Source organism: Dermacentor albipictus, chromosome 3 (assembly GCF_038994185.2).
Source record: "Dermacentor albipictus isolate Rhodes 1998 colony chromosome 3, USDA_Dalb.pri_finalv2, whole genome shotgun sequence".
Classification (NCBI taxonomy): domain Eukaryota; kingdom Metazoa; phylum Arthropoda; class Arachnida; order Ixodida; family Ixodidae; genus Dermacentor; species Dermacentor albipictus.
Genome location: NC_091823.1, coordinates 138791867 through 138809326, shown reverse-complemented (window position 1 = coordinate 138809326; position 17460 = coordinate 138791867). Strand labels below are relative to the sequence as shown.

Below are 17460 nucleotides of genomic sequence, written 5' to 3'. Positions count from 1 at the left end.
CAAGATAGTGCGATGCCGAGCCGACCCACCGCGGAGGTGCACTTCGTCATTAAGGTGTCTAAAGGTAACGCTTCGCTCGTCATCCTTCACAGAGGTGGAGGGCACGGCAATATTTTTAATCTTTAGCTGCCTTATTATAGTGCATTATTGTATCTGGAATACAGGTAAATGCAGCGAACTGGGGTTTTACCGGATCACTGGAAGCGCAAACGCGAACAACCTGCATATTGCGGCCAAGTGGTAGCTCGAGGCTCATTCAGACAAATACAGAGCTGCTTCCACTGCCTGTTTAAATTTTCGGCAGTTGCGTAATCGTGTTGCTGCCGAAAATTTATTCGACGAACAAAGTGAAACACACTTGGTCATTGCAATATTAGCTGCGTCAGTGTGGTCGACCTCTGTCGCTGCAGCTTGCAGGCCGTTCACGTTTGCGCCTCCCCTAAACAGGTAAAACGGCCAGCTCGGTGGCGTTCACAGGGTTCCCGGACACGCTCAAACTCTCTAGCATGCTATGTTCCACGCTTGTCTTCTGCATTCTTTATTGTGCTTCACCGATGGGTCTGAATAAGAGGGTTCCTGCCAAGAGGAGTGAAGGGACCCTGTGCGATGCACACGCGGATAGGTGGGTTGATGGTGCTTTAGCAGCCGCATCGGAGCAATGTGTAATAAAATGTTCTTGCTGCGAGTTCGCTTTAATGTAACATATTCAGTTGCAGGCTATATTGAACTTAGCGCTTAGGATGGGCCTTCGGGGATGACTGCGGCAGTGGCACTAGTGATGCTGGCAATATAGTAAGAGCGCCGAAATGATACCATGAAGCGCAATCCTCATCTTACGTGCACCCCACATACACGGGCGACCCTCTGACAACCAAGAATAGCCGCTTCGTCAGGACGGGCTCTTTATCATCCGTTATGGTCACCTTTGGATGGAAGCACACGTGGTGGTTAAACGGAAGCAAATCACGTCGTACTCCGTAGCAAGTAAGCAAAGGCATATTCTGAGAAGCAATATTCACTAGCGAATGTACTGAGATTTCCGTCTGGTGTTCTTGTGTCAGCCAAACGCGAGAAAGAACCTCTCACCAACGGAACTAGAGGGAAGTTCGTTTCCCACCAGTGCAGTGTAATAGTATCTAAAGAAAGAGGTAAACATGATAAAATATTTCAAAAATTGGTGCTGCCATCAAGTAAGGGTTCGAGGACCTGGTAAGATTTACACCTTTCAGCCTGATGCAAGTATTTTGCCGAATATACAGCGAATCCATTGGCCCCAATTCTACAGCCTACAACAACTGAGGGCCGGCTCGAAAACAGCGTTTTGATAATAATAACTTCTAGTCTGCAGTGTATAAAGAAAGCTACTTCTAGTGCAATTTAAGTTCTAGACTACGGAGAATTCTCTGCATGCCTGCGCAGCGTGTTTCATATTTGGTTTGACATTTGTAGGAGTAAATTCTAGCTCTATGTATGGATGATTTGGAGAAATGTCCTGTTGAATTTAAACAAACTCAAGGAAAGATATCCTTGCTTGTTGTATAGAAGAAATAATCTGTTCAAAACCTTCCCCGAAATGTGAACAGCTTGTGCGTCTTATGGTGTCTTTTACCCCTAATGTCCCTAGTTTGCAAATATTTATGAGCACCAGTAGTTCATTCATACGAGTTTGGGTAGGCACATTCAGGGAGGTGGCGGCAGTTGGCCACGTGAAAAATAATATAGGTGCTGCAAAGGCATATTAAGAACAGGGTACAGAAACAGAATGACCAAGTGCACAAGATATAGTTATTCATGGCCTAGAAAGCTCATGTGCCTAACTCATGTTACGTCTAGTGAGCTTCTGACCGCTTGATTTCGCCATCGTGGTTCCTCCTTCTTAGTGGTGGGGTCCTCTGCTTCGCAGGTGATGCTAGTGCACTAATGTAAACATAAAGACAGCCTCACTAGTGGCGCCCGAAGCCATCCCGTGCTGCTCAAGACCGCTGCACTCGTATTTGACTGGGACTCCAGCGCTTGCCTTAATCCCCTGTGATGGCGCTCCTTGCATTACGAACCCATTCTTCTGGAGTCAAAGAGGTTCGAGATCTCTTAGCCTCGCTGCCCGCTTCTCTACATGAGAATTCTGGACCGTACGGGTCAAACAGTTGAACACAAGGAGGCCATAACCACTAAAGGGTGCAATGCCTGCTGGAAACTGTACATTTTTAGGCCTTACAACCTATGGTGAGCCCCTGAATGATTTTGATCTATTACTCCTACCTTAGTAGCTCTCTCAAGCACTACTACTACTGCTCGGCTCGACAAAAGTACTGCCGAGAAACGGCTCTCTGCACGACGCATGCGGCTCTAAATAAAACATCGACTGCGTTACGTATGCAGCGAGAGCTCCACAATTTTATCACGCGATTCATGCATGGACGAGTGATGATTGCTTCCCTCTGCATGACGACACCAAAGTTAAGCGCATGACATCCATTCCAAAGCTTACATGCTCTACATGTATTCAAGGAGCCATCCCATGCTATAAAGATAATATAAATGTTGATCTAAACAGTAATACAGAATGAGTTTATTTTTATATCAAAGAAAGTTTCAATTCTGTTGCATAAAGGCAATGTTGTAATATATAAATAAATAAAAATTCGCAGTTCCGCCTAAAAGGCGAAGCACCGATTGCGATAACAAATTAGCAGTTAGCTGTATGAAGTAAGGGTAGTAGATTTATCGGCCGTATAAACTTGTAAACATTTGATTACTAGCTAAAGTAACAATGATAGAATATGTAAGAGTGGCTCAACGAGAACGCAGAAAGAAACAGACACACAGAGACAGCGTTGTCTTTAAGTCTGCTTCTTTCTACGTCATTGTTCAGTTGTGCTGACACATTCTATGATGTATTCGAATCATCTTGCCCGTCAACGTGTTTTAACTAAATTAACCAGCATGGTGTCCCACATGCAGAGGTAAAAATAAACACACATCGCTCGCTGTTGCGGGAACTGTCTGTAAAAACGCTGGAGTTAGGAATCGCGGCGCCAGCCACAAGCCAATTAACTTCGTGCATCTTTCGCTTCAACGCCCACGAAACGTCGAAACCACAGCGCATACGACGCTCCTGCACTACTCGCACCCTGCAAACATCGGAGATAGCTTTGATGATGAGGGCGGCGCATTTTATCCACGGCACAGACCGCTTTTAAGACAGACGAACGCCGCAACACGTGCCTACGGCGTCCGCCAGAGGCGTCTACTACGGCGTCCGCGATTCGCGTGGAGAACGCCGTAGTAGACGCCGCGGTTGTGTCCACTCTGTATGGAGCGGCGCGCGAGGAAGACACCGGCGTACCGTAGCAGCCACCGGAGAAGAACGCCCATCCTTCCTCGCTTCACCCCCCTGCCTCGAGCGCCACACGAGTGGGCACGAATCCGCGCCGCGTTCATCGCTCACGCACACGAGCTCGAACCACGTTCGCCGGCTCACCCTCACACGCATTCACTCATAAGGAACCTCATCGCGACGGCTATAGGCTGTTTCACATGGCGCGATTGGGGCGAAAGAAATCGTTCTGCCGCGCACGTCGCAGAGCGATTTTCGCTCACAGCTTTCACATGCGTTTGCGACAGCGCGATATCCGTTGCAGCGATGCGCAAGGTTGCCTCTTGCTCACAAAGTATCCATGCTTGCATTGTTAAATAAGAACAACATGGAAAGTAGTGAAATGTTCGAATTTTCCCATTTTTATTCGATAATAGAATAGGTACACCATTTGTAACGTTCAAAAGGGTTGAGACTTTACGACAGCTTGCAGATACGGTGATTGAGGTGCTGCTCAACACCGCAAGTATGAGCGTGCGGCTTGCGTGGCGTCGGTGGGGTGGTTCCGCGTAGTACACTCTAGTTTCGTTGTTAGAAGCGCAACTTTTTTTCCCTGGATGATTATTTGCTTTTGCAGAAGAACAAACTACTAATGAGTGTGCATGTATATAAGCAGCTGGCGCGATTTGTAGGGATTAAGAGCTTGACGACGGTGACAGTCAAGTGGGTACGTGCCAATTCGAACGAATTGTGTAAGCGAAGCAAAAAAATGTATGAAGATCCTCAGCCGCAAACGCTGGTGGGTACGCCCTAAACATAGCTAGAACTGACGCGCGACATTGCTCGAAAGCTGCCAACGCGCGGTGAAACGCACATTGCCCCTCCCACATCGCTCCCATCGCTGCGACTGAGCGACGGTGCGACCGACTTGTTGGAATCCAGTCACGGAGAGCCCACGACGTCGCGGCGGTCGCTGAGTGACGAAATTCGCTGTGTCGCTGACTGAAAATCGCGCCATGTGAAACAGCCTAATGCCGACACCAACGTCGACGGCGAAAATCCCCCTGGAGTGTTCATATAATTGCTGTTGCAATAATATGTGTTAAGGATAGGGCTACCTTATACATGACAGAGTAATGTCGGTGATATATATACTAGAAATGTCGTCTCTAAAATTACAGCTGTCGAAGTGGTCGCCGAGAGATCAGAATGGGTTCAGAATGGGTTCAGACTAAGCGAAGTAGAGTTTCATTCCTTTGTAATACCTTTGGGCGGTAAGATAATAAACGCACAGAACACACCGTCATCAGCAGCTTTCTGGAAGTTAACGGGGCTTCCCACAACTTACACATCGAATTGCCATAGTGTATTCTCAAGCATGGTGGCATAGACGACAATTTGTGGAAATATTGCGAGAGAGGTAACGGAACAGCCGATTGAAAATCGTATCTTGCAAGGCCATTAATGCAGAGTTAGTGAAAATTTAGCATGGGGAAGTGAATATGATTTCGGTCTCCAGTGTTTCTTACACTCTGCAAACATCGCAGATCGCTTTGAAGATGATAGCTGCATGTTAGCCCTTCGAGGACAAGACATACAAAAGCCCATAAAAGGATGTTTATTCTCTACCTATATGTATAAGACACATACAGTATAAGGATAATGAAGAAAAAGAAAATATATTCTGCAAACTTTTTCAGCAAAAGCGGAAAAACACCAGACAGGAAACTGGAAGTGCGCTTCACCCCAAGCCACCTAAGGCTTCGCTTTCAATTTGCATAGCCAGCTCTAAGCACATGTAAACCATAAATGTACACTTCATTTCATTTACATCACACGTGTGACACCAGTGCAGCCGTCTATCTTGCACTGACCTCTATCGTGTGTTGCTTTCAAAAGACTTCCTTTTCTTCTTCCTCGGCCAGTCCGTTTCTAAACCAATAAACGACGCTTGATGCCTGTCATTCAGTGTTGGCTGAAGATATTTAGCCAGGAACATTGTGATCAATATGTTGTTTGTAGGCAACACTCCCCAGTAACGTGTTAAAGGCAAGGAAACACGACTGGTAAGCAGTCAATTAATTTTAGAGCGCAGATCTTTGGCGTCCGTTCCTGGGTTTCGCGTCGTCGTCGGCGTTGTCGTCGGCCTCGTAACCAGCTCGCCGACGAATCTGCTCCGCCGCCGCGCATGCGCGCTGTCGGCTCTCCGGGCGAGGGAGGATGATGGAAGGGAGGAGGAGAGACTGTGGAGGAGGGCTGGCTACACAAATGGCTCTTTGGCGTCCGTTCCCGGGTTTCGCGTCGTCCTCGGCGTTGTCGTCGGCCTCGTAACCAGCTCCGCCCCCCTTTCATCCCCCCAGCGCTAGCAGCGACCGACTGATACCGCTTTCGTGAGTCCGCTACCGCACTCACGAAAGACGTCGTGCACTTCCTGCAACTCGCATTAGCCGTCAATCGATCCACACCGATGTTAGTAGTGGAGGACTTTAATGTTCACATAAAGACAAACAGCAATTTCCTAACACTTATGCGGGAGAACATCCCGTTCCTCTCGCTCGTAACGCGTCCCACGGCTGTGACAACCTCGCGAGGCACTTGTATAGATCTCGTCTTTGAGAATCAAGCATTGGTGTACCAAGTCGAACATATATCAGTCTATTTCTCCGACCACAAAGCTTCCTTCATGAGTGTCAAGGACTGTTAGTGGAGTCTTTGTTAAAGGAATACGTGTGAAAAATAAAAAAAAATTCTGTGATAGCGCATACATGTGTTGCTCGATTTCTTAATCTATCGAAAAGGTGAAACAGCTTATTTGCTGCGCTCAAATTTCGCATTAGGAAGTAACGTAATCGTCGGTAATTTTTTTTTCATCTATCTTCGTTTGTAATTGGCACAGGCTGCAACTGAAGGTTCCTGGGACGATCTATGCGGACGATATATTTCTGCTAACGGAAAATGCAAGCGATAAACAGAGCCCTGAGAATAAATGCGTGCATGGGAGGACATATCCATACTTTAACTTTAGTGCACAGAAATGGGAAATTATGGCTATTTTTCAATAGGCGAATAGCAACATGGTCTCACTTATAAAGAATGTCATGCGCATCCTCCAGAAATATCAATACCTGCGGGTGAACCACCAACGAACCGAATTTGAGGACGAAGAGGAAGCGTAATACAGGAATAATGAAGCACTTTGGGGTTACAAATAATATTAGGAGGTGCGAGTAATTTGTAAATGACTAATAGTAGCAGTGCTAGCGTTCGCAAACGGAATTTTCTGCTTATCAAAAGAGATGCTGCCTAAGTGTGATGTTAACCATAGGCTGGTACTCGGTGGTAGCGGTGAAATGCCAAATGAAAAAGTCGAGGGTGAGACGGGACGTACTTCTTTCAAAGCCAGAGGAACGCCGTGCAACGTTACTTTTGAAGAAAAACTCCAGAATTTGGGCGATAAGAAATGGGCGGCTGATCAACATAAATATCTGTATTTCATATGCCTGAACGTGGAATAGAAGAAACGCTCAAAAAAATTAGCAGGCAAGTACCGAGCAAAGAAATAAATATAATATTGATAATAAAGAGTAATCAAGAGGAAGTGAGGCAAACAGGAACAGTAAACTAGATGCAAATGCTCGCCACAGAACAGAACATAAAAAACTTCAAATACAGCAAAAAAAAAACGCGAAGAAACATGTGCGTGACATCAAAAGCGCCCCATTTTACTGCCTAAGGAAAAGAAAGCACACCATGGCACATAATTTGGCACAAAATTAGGCGTGTAGAAACTGCAGCATCGTTCTGAAGCAGCTTAGAACATTGAAATGAAATGATCAAATATTAAGCCAGCAAGACCCGAACAGAATGCACGCCTTCTTTAATAGGTGGGTTCCGAAGCGGGTCAGACATGCGGTGAAGACATTGATGAAACCGGAGTCACTACAAGCATAACAATCTAAAATATAAAGATAGAGGTTTCAATGATCACAGATCAGTAAGAGATCATTAAAATTATATAATGCGGCACATGCAACGCGCAGTTATGTCAAGCCATCTATGAGACTACTCTACGCGTGGTTTCAAAGGGGATGCCACTAAACATGAACATTGTGCTTACGTCCGCGTGACTTAGCATAAACGGAACTCTTCCAACGACGACAGCGTTTTCCTCTCCCGCCACCACTCCTTCATTTCCATATAAAAGTATGAAATGCAAGTTGCTTAATAAAATTGAATTGAAGCATCAAAAGAACTTCGTAAAACTTCATTGGACGTTTCAATGCCGTTTCAACGCACAATTCTCAATAGCTGCCACGACTGAAAATAGATGACGAATGAAATAACTTACGAGGCGGACGCTATAGATACCGTAGAGGTCAGGTGTGAGAAGTTGCTTGTTCAGCAAGGTTGGTGAAACCATATGGCAGGCATGGTAATGGTTGTCTCGATCCGAGTGGTACCCCACAGCAATAAAAATGTCCACTGAATGATTCCTGCGTCAAGAAAAATTGACAGCTCTTATAATTTTCTTCCGGTGAGCGCTATCTTTGAGTAGATAGCCCTGAACCTTATCGTAGCGTTACAGTTTTTTCCACGTTATAGAGTTAGGTTTCATAAAATACAGATCAAGATTATAGATTACGTTTTTTACATGTGTTCGCAAAGAACTCTATCCGGCGGCCAGGATGCACACCCGCAGTGTAATAGTTTTTTCGCCGTTAGCACTTACTCGTGATAATCACGAATAGCTCTGGGTGTAAAAATAATGCCAGTCAATCGTCAATGCAAGCAATTTGAGCAAAATAGTAAAAAAGTGGCGGCACATCAATCCCTTGCAGAATATTGGCGACGTAAACACGATAGTGACATTTCCTATTATGGGCGTTTATTTAGCAGTAATATGTTTACGGTTTGTAAAAATAATTACGATTGCTGCATACTTATGCCCATCCATACATGAATCGCGAAACATTATGTGCACATATGCTGACGCACGAAGTGGCAATCTCGCCGTCATCTAGGAAGCCAATTATAACATCACACAGTGTATGTTGTTGTAGTCACCGAAACCCTGTTGGAACTCCCTGGCAAATCCGCAATAACTAGTATCGTGGATGAATCTTTGTTGCAATGACTAGTCGAGAAGCGGGTGCCCTTGATATGATGACGTCTGTTGGGAATGTGGCGCTATTGCCTTAATTTATTTCACCTATGCTCCCTTTGTGCCACCTTTGGTTACGTCCATTCGCGGTGATTGGTCAGCGATGTGCACGTACTGATAGCAAATACGTAGTGCTAAAAGTGTTCTTTTGGCAAATGTCCAGCTGCACAAACCGGTGTCCCAAATCTCTGCCAGGCCAGGCCGCAGCTAACAGTAAGTCAGTGGTTCGGCCACGTAGGCAGCTGTCCATCTTACCGCGACAGCGTTAAGAGGAAGCATTAGCTCCAGCCCAACTCCGACGCGGTCCATTGAAATACATATAAAACGCGAAAACACTTTTCTGAGATAACCCCTGCACCAATTTTAATAACGTGTTTGCATTTGAGAAAGAAAGTTAAACTCCAGTCATCGTAGAAGCGGAATTTCGATATAGATCCCGAATTTTGTTGAAAGAGTTTTCAGAAATCCGGAAGTTAGAAAAAAACAAAAGCACAATATTTACAAAAATAACAGCTCTCCGTCAAGAACAGATATCGCGGTTCTTTAAACGGAACCTAAGTTGATTAAAAGCGGACAAAATGGATATGCCAATTTATATATTGCGTGAATTTGTTATGTTGTTGACAGGGGTTCAGCAAATTCTCTGTTCACACATTACTAAATTTTTTGACATGCATATGTAACATATGAACTCTGTCCACTTTAGATGTGCTGTGATATGAAAATCACAAAATTATATCATTTTTCATTGCTGAGTAACGGAATCGTAAACTTGAGTTTCGTGTTCTGAAAATTTCTGATTTTTGCCAAGTTTTAACAGAAAAATGAGGACCCTAATAAAAAATTTTGAAACCAGTAGTCACTAGATTTTAAGTTTTCTTTTACACGCAGCGAATCTCGCCAAGTTTGGCGCAGCGGTTGTCGAGAAAAACGACTTGTCGTTTTAGAGGCATCTATATAGGAGCATCCGAGATAAAGCTTTCTCTTAAGGCCTACGTATGGCAGAAAATATAGTGCCGGCGTTGCAGCTAGCGTTGCCGTAACGTAATCGTATATTGTTCTATATTTTCTGTGTGGCACTAAAGTTCTTCTATCACCGAAGTTGCTCACAGGTTGACTTACATTCTGTGCAAAGTTATTCCTCGGAATTTTGAGAATGACAGCGTGTAAACAAATTTCACGGAACAAACACCGAGAGTGCACGCCTTTTATGGTAGATGTTTTCAGACAGGAATATTAAAAGTGCGAAATAATGACAGATGATGGGTCCACGCAAGAGGCCGCGTTTCTACGAGAAAGCTCGCCTTCATGCGTTGCATTTGCCTCCAGCTTTTACCGGTTAACATTACGCTTACGTAGGTTGTAGTTGCCGACAAGCGCGAGTAGTAGTCAGGGACCTTAAAAGCAATTGTGTTCCACTCCTCAAAGCGAAGCTTAAGCCTCCTTCAATTTTATTTGCCTGCTGGCAGAACAACAGCGAGAACATAATTAATTGCCCAAACCTGTAGTGAACTTCCGCCACTGGGTCAAAGTGGTTAGATACAAACGAACAAGCGCAGAATGTATCTGATTTCCCAAATGATACTAAGATCACTGGTAAGGAGCAAGACGGCCAAGAACATTGGGCCACATCATTAGTGCTACAAATGTGAATCCCAGAATTCAATAAAAGTTATGGGTCAGAACAACTTAAATGAAGAGTTGATTGCGAACTCAATTCCCTTTCGTGCCATTGATTGTCTTTCTAGCTTGGTGCTTCACACCAACGTCAGTTCAAGCACATGCGAAGACGCGAGAAAGCAGAGTATCGTTAGACAATTTTGGGTTGGCGTCGGTAAAAGTGCTACGTGCGTGAATACCTAGCAGGATCGAAATGCGCATGCGCCGGCCGACTGTAGGGAGCCCCGTCGCCTCTCATTACGTAAGTGAAAGCGGTGACCTTACGTCGCGCGTCCCACGTATGCGAGACGGGCTCTACGAGCTGCCAGGCAGAGAACTAAGCCCGCACCAGTCCAAGCTAGCATGGACGCACAGTTCACGGGGATTCGCAATCACGTGTCGACTGCGATTGGGGTTCTTCTTGAACGAACTGGACTCTAGTAGTGTTCACGTCTGCCGGTAGAGGGCGCCAGTAGACATTCGAGGGTAGAGCCCTTTATGTGGAGGCAACGACCTATGCGTTTGCAAGACTCTCTGGCTATTGCGCACGCTGAACTGCAAGCGTCTCACGGATGCGGCGCGTAGAGCACATAGAACTGGAGCGTTTGCCGTGTGGAAACCTTCTTCGTACGTGCCTGTTTTCGCTAGCGCACGCAATGGCATACTTATATTAGCGGAATTAGTTATGCATGGGACGTGAAAGTGTTGGTTAGCGACAGTGCACTTCATTGCGCTTTTGGTACAAGAAACAATGCGCGATGACAAATTGTGTTCGTAGTGTGACTAATAGGCTTCCGATATTAATTGTAAAGTTCGCCTCATCGCATATAACTTACAATACGTGTAGCGTTCACAGCTAACGGCAGGAAGAAAAATCAGTATCGCTTTTTTTTTTCTACACGTATTTCACGGGTTTCAGAATTTGCAACACCGCATACGCCGGAGTCACCGCCAACAAACGCCTGTAGGTGATGCGTATCAAAGAAAGAACTTATTTTGGCCAAGGGTAGATACAAATTTTGTACTATGAACTGCAAATTTTTTTTGCAGAAATATTTATTTAATGAATACAACTGCATAAAATGGAAACGAAAAAAATGAAAGTTTTCAGACACAAAACGCAACTAAATTTATTTAAAAGGATATTTTATAAATACAGTACTCCATTTAAGACAATTAGATTAGGATAATCACGCAATTAAAATATTGCTGGAATCTAGGTCGCTGAAATTAACAAAATTGGGGGAAAGAATATTCCAAGTTATTTTTGTATAAGGCAGAGTTGACACGTTCAAAGCTTGCGTTCGGCCGAGCGTACTCTGAAGACTTGCTATATGAAGGCTGTTCTCAGTACGAGACGGGCTGACAAGCGTCAATAGGGTTGGTTGAAGTATGGAGGAGAGAGTCCGTAAAGCATGACGTCGCTTCTTTTTATCTACGTGCCCATCAAGCCCAATGGAAGTTAATAATAATAATAATAATAATAATAATAATAATAATAATAATAATAATAATAATAATAATAATAATAATATGTTGTTGTGCAGTAGGTAGATAGGTGCGTTATCTCTACGAGGCTGTAAGCATGAAAGTAACGAAAACTGTATATTTGTTAAGGTTTGGAAATTCGTTGCATAGTCCGGGAATCAAGCCTGGAGAACTGTTTGGGACGTCATCGAGCGTTTTAGCCCGCTGTCTCATGTACTCAGACTGCGCAGCAGCGATGAAGCGGTTAGTTGAGCGCGTAAATCTCACAAACCGGTTTACTCAAACCTGAACCGAATTGCGCGGCCTTACAGTAACACGGAACGCGATGGTCCAAAGTTCCGGTTCTAATTTCACCTGTTAGTCATTAGAGTGCACTATTCTCCCCAAGGAACACCGAGAATATATTGCACTTGATCATTGTTAGAATATGGCAATCGGGTGACACACTCAGAGCTCCCAACTATGTGGTAGCGGCTTCTAAGAATAAAAATGCTGCAATACGGTATTGCGTTGCAGGGCAGCGTACTTTTGCTAAATATGCATCTTGCTTTTGATTTTACTGGGCGCCACTCACCTTAATGCCTGGCCAAGGTTAGGAAAATTTTCCGGAGCAAACAAAGGGAAGGAGAGTATGATGTAACTTGGCCGATTGACGTTGTCATGTTTGTCTTTCATCAAATTGAAGAGCATCTGCGATCAAAATACATGTATATTATATTAAATGCGCGCACAAGTTTTACCCAGACAGGCTACCCAGGAAACTCATGAAAAAGCCAACAGTGAAACGTGTCGGCTAAAGAGACACAGCTGATAACAAATGGAATAGTCCGGGACAGGTACTCTGGGGCCCTATAACGTAAAACTATTCCAATATGTTTCTATTCCAATCTCCTTACGTCCAATTTACGTAACCACCAACGCAAGCATCGGGCGGTCACCCACAGCGTTGTCTGATCAGACCAATCAAACGCTCTCCTCGTTCATAGGAGGTCACTTTTGTTTGCTTGAAAAACGAATAACATTGCCTACAGTGAGCGGCTTGTCGTATCTAATTGGCTGACAAGAGGCGAGGAGAACGCTCAAGTGGAGAGGAATTCGATGGGGCCGAGCGACTGCACTGAAAGTCGATAACCGGATGAAGAGGGTGGTACCGGCGTCTACGATTGGTCGGCTTTCCCTTACTTAGCTTGCGGTGGCTGGTCGAAAATCGCAGCGGCATGAAACGGAAGCTCAAGAATGACGCTAAAACGGACCCTCAGCAAAGAAGAGCTGGCAGAATGAGGTCGTAAACATGCTGAAAGTGCTCGAAAACGTTACACGGCCACGCAAGAAGGTTTATTACACGCAAATACACCCATGCTCTCCAGCAGGTGCGAGTAGCCAGCGTCTGAGTGATCGGCGGCAGCCATCTTCTATTCCGTTCGGAACGGGGCAGCCTGCGGCTATTCCGACGAAAATTCAGTTTTGTTCGGCATATTAATGCATCTTTATCGCGTACACTTCACTTTGACGCGGTGAGTTCTTGCGGTTTTGTGACGTCGCGTGACAGGCAGGTGAAGTGGGTGCAGCCCGAAAATTTTTACCAATAGCCGAGGGCTAATGGTGAAAAGGGGCCGAATCAGAAATAACTGTATTTCTTTTTTCCGTCAAGTCATGCATAATCAGTGTGTACACATAATATCAGATGGAAAGGTATCGCGGTTTTCGTGACGTCGCGTGACAGACAGGTGAAGTGGGGGTGGTCGAAAAAAGTTTTTCACCAATCGTGGAGGGTTGATAGCAGAATTGGAATAGAAAAGTTTGGAATAGTTTTACGTTATAGCGCCCCTGGTTTCTATAATTCTTGCCGGCAAATTGTGACCTATGCTCGAAAGACGCTGGCACTGCAAGCGTGGTACTGCAACGAATCCACGGGCGCACGCGGCTAAAGATTTCCGCACTGATTGGTTGAGTTTTTGGCTGCGGAGACGAAAAAATTCCGCCATCCTAGTGACATACAAATGCGCCGTAAAATCACAGGTGTAGAGACGATAGTAGGGACAAAACAGAGGAAAAAAAGATAGTGCCGATGCATCGTGCAACCGTATGTTTCCAGAGCCCGGCACTTGTTTGACAAATGCAGCCTGTGGTTACCGCTGACAGCGTTTCTGGCACGGTGTGAGAAAGGCTGTCGTTCGTCGTCTTCGACGCCTCCGACGTACAGACACGTGAAACGTCCCTTGGATGACGCGCCTCCAGAAAGCGTCTCTCGAGAATTATCTTCCCTGAATACAACTTACTTTCCTTTTCGTGCGCCATCGCTGCACATGGGACTTATAGCCATACCGAGAAAGCGTTTGGCAAGCAGCCTTGCACGGGTAATTGACCGTGCTCGCGAAATGACACCTGTGCTGTTTGGCCCTGTGTAGTTTACATGCTTTGCGTGCGCTGGCTAGCCAGCATCGGACTTTCTTGCTGCGGCGAAGTGCACGTTTGCGCATTGAAAGTTCGGTCGCGATAGGCGTGTTCCGCCTCCTTCTACGCTGCGTTGTGTAGTGCGCAGCCACCCATTGTGTTCGACTATATGTGCGAGCACCCGACGGCTACGCAACTTGTCGGCATGCTTGCTTGAGCACTGCATGGGCCTGAGTTTATGCACCGGCCCGTGCCCGCTTTATCAATATAGAGGGTGCCACTCCGAACAAAGTATAGGCCCGTCCCTGGCCTGTGTTAGTAATCGCAGGAAGCACCTGGGCCACCCGAGTGCTCATTACTAAGCTCAGTGCATGACCAGGCCCGTCGTGTAAGTACTATATATATATATATATATATATATATATATATATATATATATATATATATATATATATATATATATATATATATATATATATATATATATATATATATATATATATATAGGCGAGTTCGCGGCATTCAGCCAAAAAATAAACGCACAAGTAGAAAGGGAGACCCACATCCCTTGCGTTAGCGTTCGAGTAACAAAATAGTATCGATAGTTGTAATAGTGGCGTCTCAAAAAAACGGTTACAGGGAAATGGCTTAAAGAGCGGGTTCCGGATAAGTAATTTTTACGTACATGGAAACAATCTTACTTTTCGTGGAAGAGAAACAAATTAGAACATCTGTTTGTCTATTCTATTTGCTAAGGTATACTAACAGCCAGCTGTTTGCACGTGTCCCTTCTTTCACCTTGGCAGAGAATGCCTTGGACGTTGTAATGCATAACGCTGGTGTGTGCTCTAAGACTCGACTTAGGCCCTTTATTGAGCGGGCCCGAGTCCGGCCCGAGCATGTGGCGTCAAGCCCGAGCTCGCCAAAGCCCCCACAAAACTCTCCCGACGTCCCGGGCCCGTGCAAATCTCTAATTCTTGCAACTACTCAAATCACGTGTGCAAAAAAAAAGCCAGCCGTCAGACACACCTATCAACTTGCAAATGATAAGCGAGTGACGCATCTGGGCACTGAGGCGCAATGTACAGGACAGCAGTCGTCTACGGTCCCGGGATTTTCGCTACAACCGAATCACTGCTGTTCCGAGCCATGTTCACGCGTAGCCTTCTTAGGCGCTATGTAAGCGCTGACAGAAAATTAGACAATCACCAGCACGGAGGCTTTCCTAAGGTTACATTGCTAGTATATGTTATTCCCTATAGCCAGTTTAGCCCGAATGAGCTTCCGGACGTAGCAGTTGGCCTTTAACGTTGTTAGTCTACGTTAATTCGCATCACCATTCGTGCAGAAAGTCAGCAATGTATGCTAAATCTCGCCGACTGACCATACGAAACATTAAGCGACCTCATACTTAAAATGGTTAAATTCTGCGATTTCACGTGCCAAAACCACCATACGCTATTGAGAGACGCCATAGTGGGTGCCTCTGAAGTAATTGTGACCACCTGGGACTCTCTAACGTGCACCGAATGCACAGCACACGGGCGTTTTGCATTTCGCCCTCCGCCCCCATTGAAATGCGGACACTGCGGACGCGATTGGATCCCTGCCCTCTGGGTGGCCTGGTAGTACAGTCGATAGCAGGTATGCTGTTCTGCACAGGGGCTTCTTCGGCGCCTTGAACTCTGCTAAAGGGAAGCCAGCACTCTGTGCTAGAAATGCGTTTTAATAGCGCCGTTCCGGCATGCCTACCCTCATACCTAATTTACGGCGTTTTTTTTTTATCATTGCGAAAATTTTGTAGAGTTCGACGTGGCATATAGCACAGTTCTACTTCACGAGCTAGATTACTTTCAATGGCGAACAATATTTATGCGAGAAATTAGAATAAATATCTGAATAATTCAAACAAGTTCTTTGAAATTTAATTCCTAAATGAAAAACTTTTCCGCACTTATTGCAATTTACGAGTTCTAACCGTTGACATGCAATGTCATATCCACTTTTATCGACTTCTGCCGTTGACACCTGTTTCAACAAATGCCTTCCGAATGTGTGCGATGAAACGCAATGCTGGTCTAGTAATATTTTACCTTCAATATATGAAAACACGCTTTGTCAAAAAGGTGCGAGGAAGGACAGTGGATCTTTACTGTAACATTGATAGTGCGCATCTCGAAACTTGAACATTTGGTGTAGGTGCATGCGCCTTGTGAAATCAGTCACGTCAGTTCGTGTATTGCACACATGCGCCAGAGTTATTAGTTGAAAACTTTAAGTTTACATATTCAATTTGAGTAACGTCCACGATTTCCGCTTATCCAGCACGATAAGTTCCTTAGAACTATATTTCGAAAATGCTGTGAGCATTAACATAAATCGCGCTGTGTTGTTGCACAGGTTTACAGCTTACCATGATCCTGAGACAACATTTTATGCCAACAACAACACGTGAGGGGCACGCGTAACGCGCCCCATCGTAACAAGCGGCTGCTTCGAACCAACCGGCGTTTGTTTGGATTTATTAAATCATACGACTTCCGCATGAGATCATTCCTTTTCCTGGGGGGTGGGGCGCAGGCGCGCTCTTCATACAGTTTTTGAGCCGTTCAACATTTGGTGACAAAACGATTGGTCATGCTAGCAGTTTCGCATTGGATTAGTTAGTAATTGCGCATCAGCGAATGATTCTAGAAATTAGCGGCTCTGATCTTTGTGCCGAATAAGAGTGTTGGACACACATATTCCGTGTTCAGATGCCAGTAAAATTGAAGAATTTTGATTGTGATGGATAACGCTAGGCACTTCGCTCACTTAACTGAACAGAGAATTATTTGGGGACCATTATTGACCGGCTCTCTCATTCACACAATTCATGACATGAATTTCTGCTGTGCTTCAATGGAAAGATTACCGGCGGATTTCCTTCTTGCCCAGTTTTGTGAGAAGGAACACAACTTCTACTATGACGCCAAAATACGCGAAAAACGCTAGCAAATGCTGCAGTGTTAAAGCACGGTCACTGTTACTTGCGACGCATGCCAGTAGTCTTACGCGTGGATATTTCTGTAATCTGTGAATTATCGATATGCAACTACAACGCGCCCTTGTGCACGACACTTCCTTGTGCTCGTGTTAGTTTCGCTGGTTCACACAATGTTGCAATCAAGCTACGCATTTTCACATGTTCTCAGAGGGCGCTTTCACTCCCCGCCTTCATCCACTGAACGCGCGAGATCATGCCACTACCTCTCACCGCTCATCTTCGTACGCCTTTATTGGCATGTAAGTCCAAGTGCGACGTTATCACACTTGGACTTCAGAGGGAATGCTGCTGCGACGCCAAAGACGATGGTGGAAATCGTCCACGAGTGTCCACGTAATTGCTAGCGCAACAAAGAGGAGGGTAATTAGCTGCAAGCGGGGAGTGTAATGAGCTGTA

The 17460-nt window shown here is 45.2% G+C and overlaps 1 protein-coding gene across 2 annotated transcripts in view; it reads right to left on the bottom strand.

Annotated features, from left to right (window-relative positions):
- LOC135917826 (uncharacterized) overlaps positions 1 to 17460 on the bottom strand; it is a 103472-nt gene that overhangs the window by 20896 nt on the left and 65116 nt on the right. For both annotated transcript variants that reach the window (XM_065451427.2, XM_065451428.2), the window contains 2 exons: positions 12199 to 12314; positions 7665 to 7809 (listed from right to left, as the gene is read on the bottom strand). In XM_065451427.2, coding sequence (XP_065307499.1) covers positions 7665 to 7809; positions 12199 to 12314 — 261 coding nt within the window. The remainder of the gene's footprint in view (positions 1 to 7664; positions 7810 to 12198; positions 12315 to 17460) is intronic.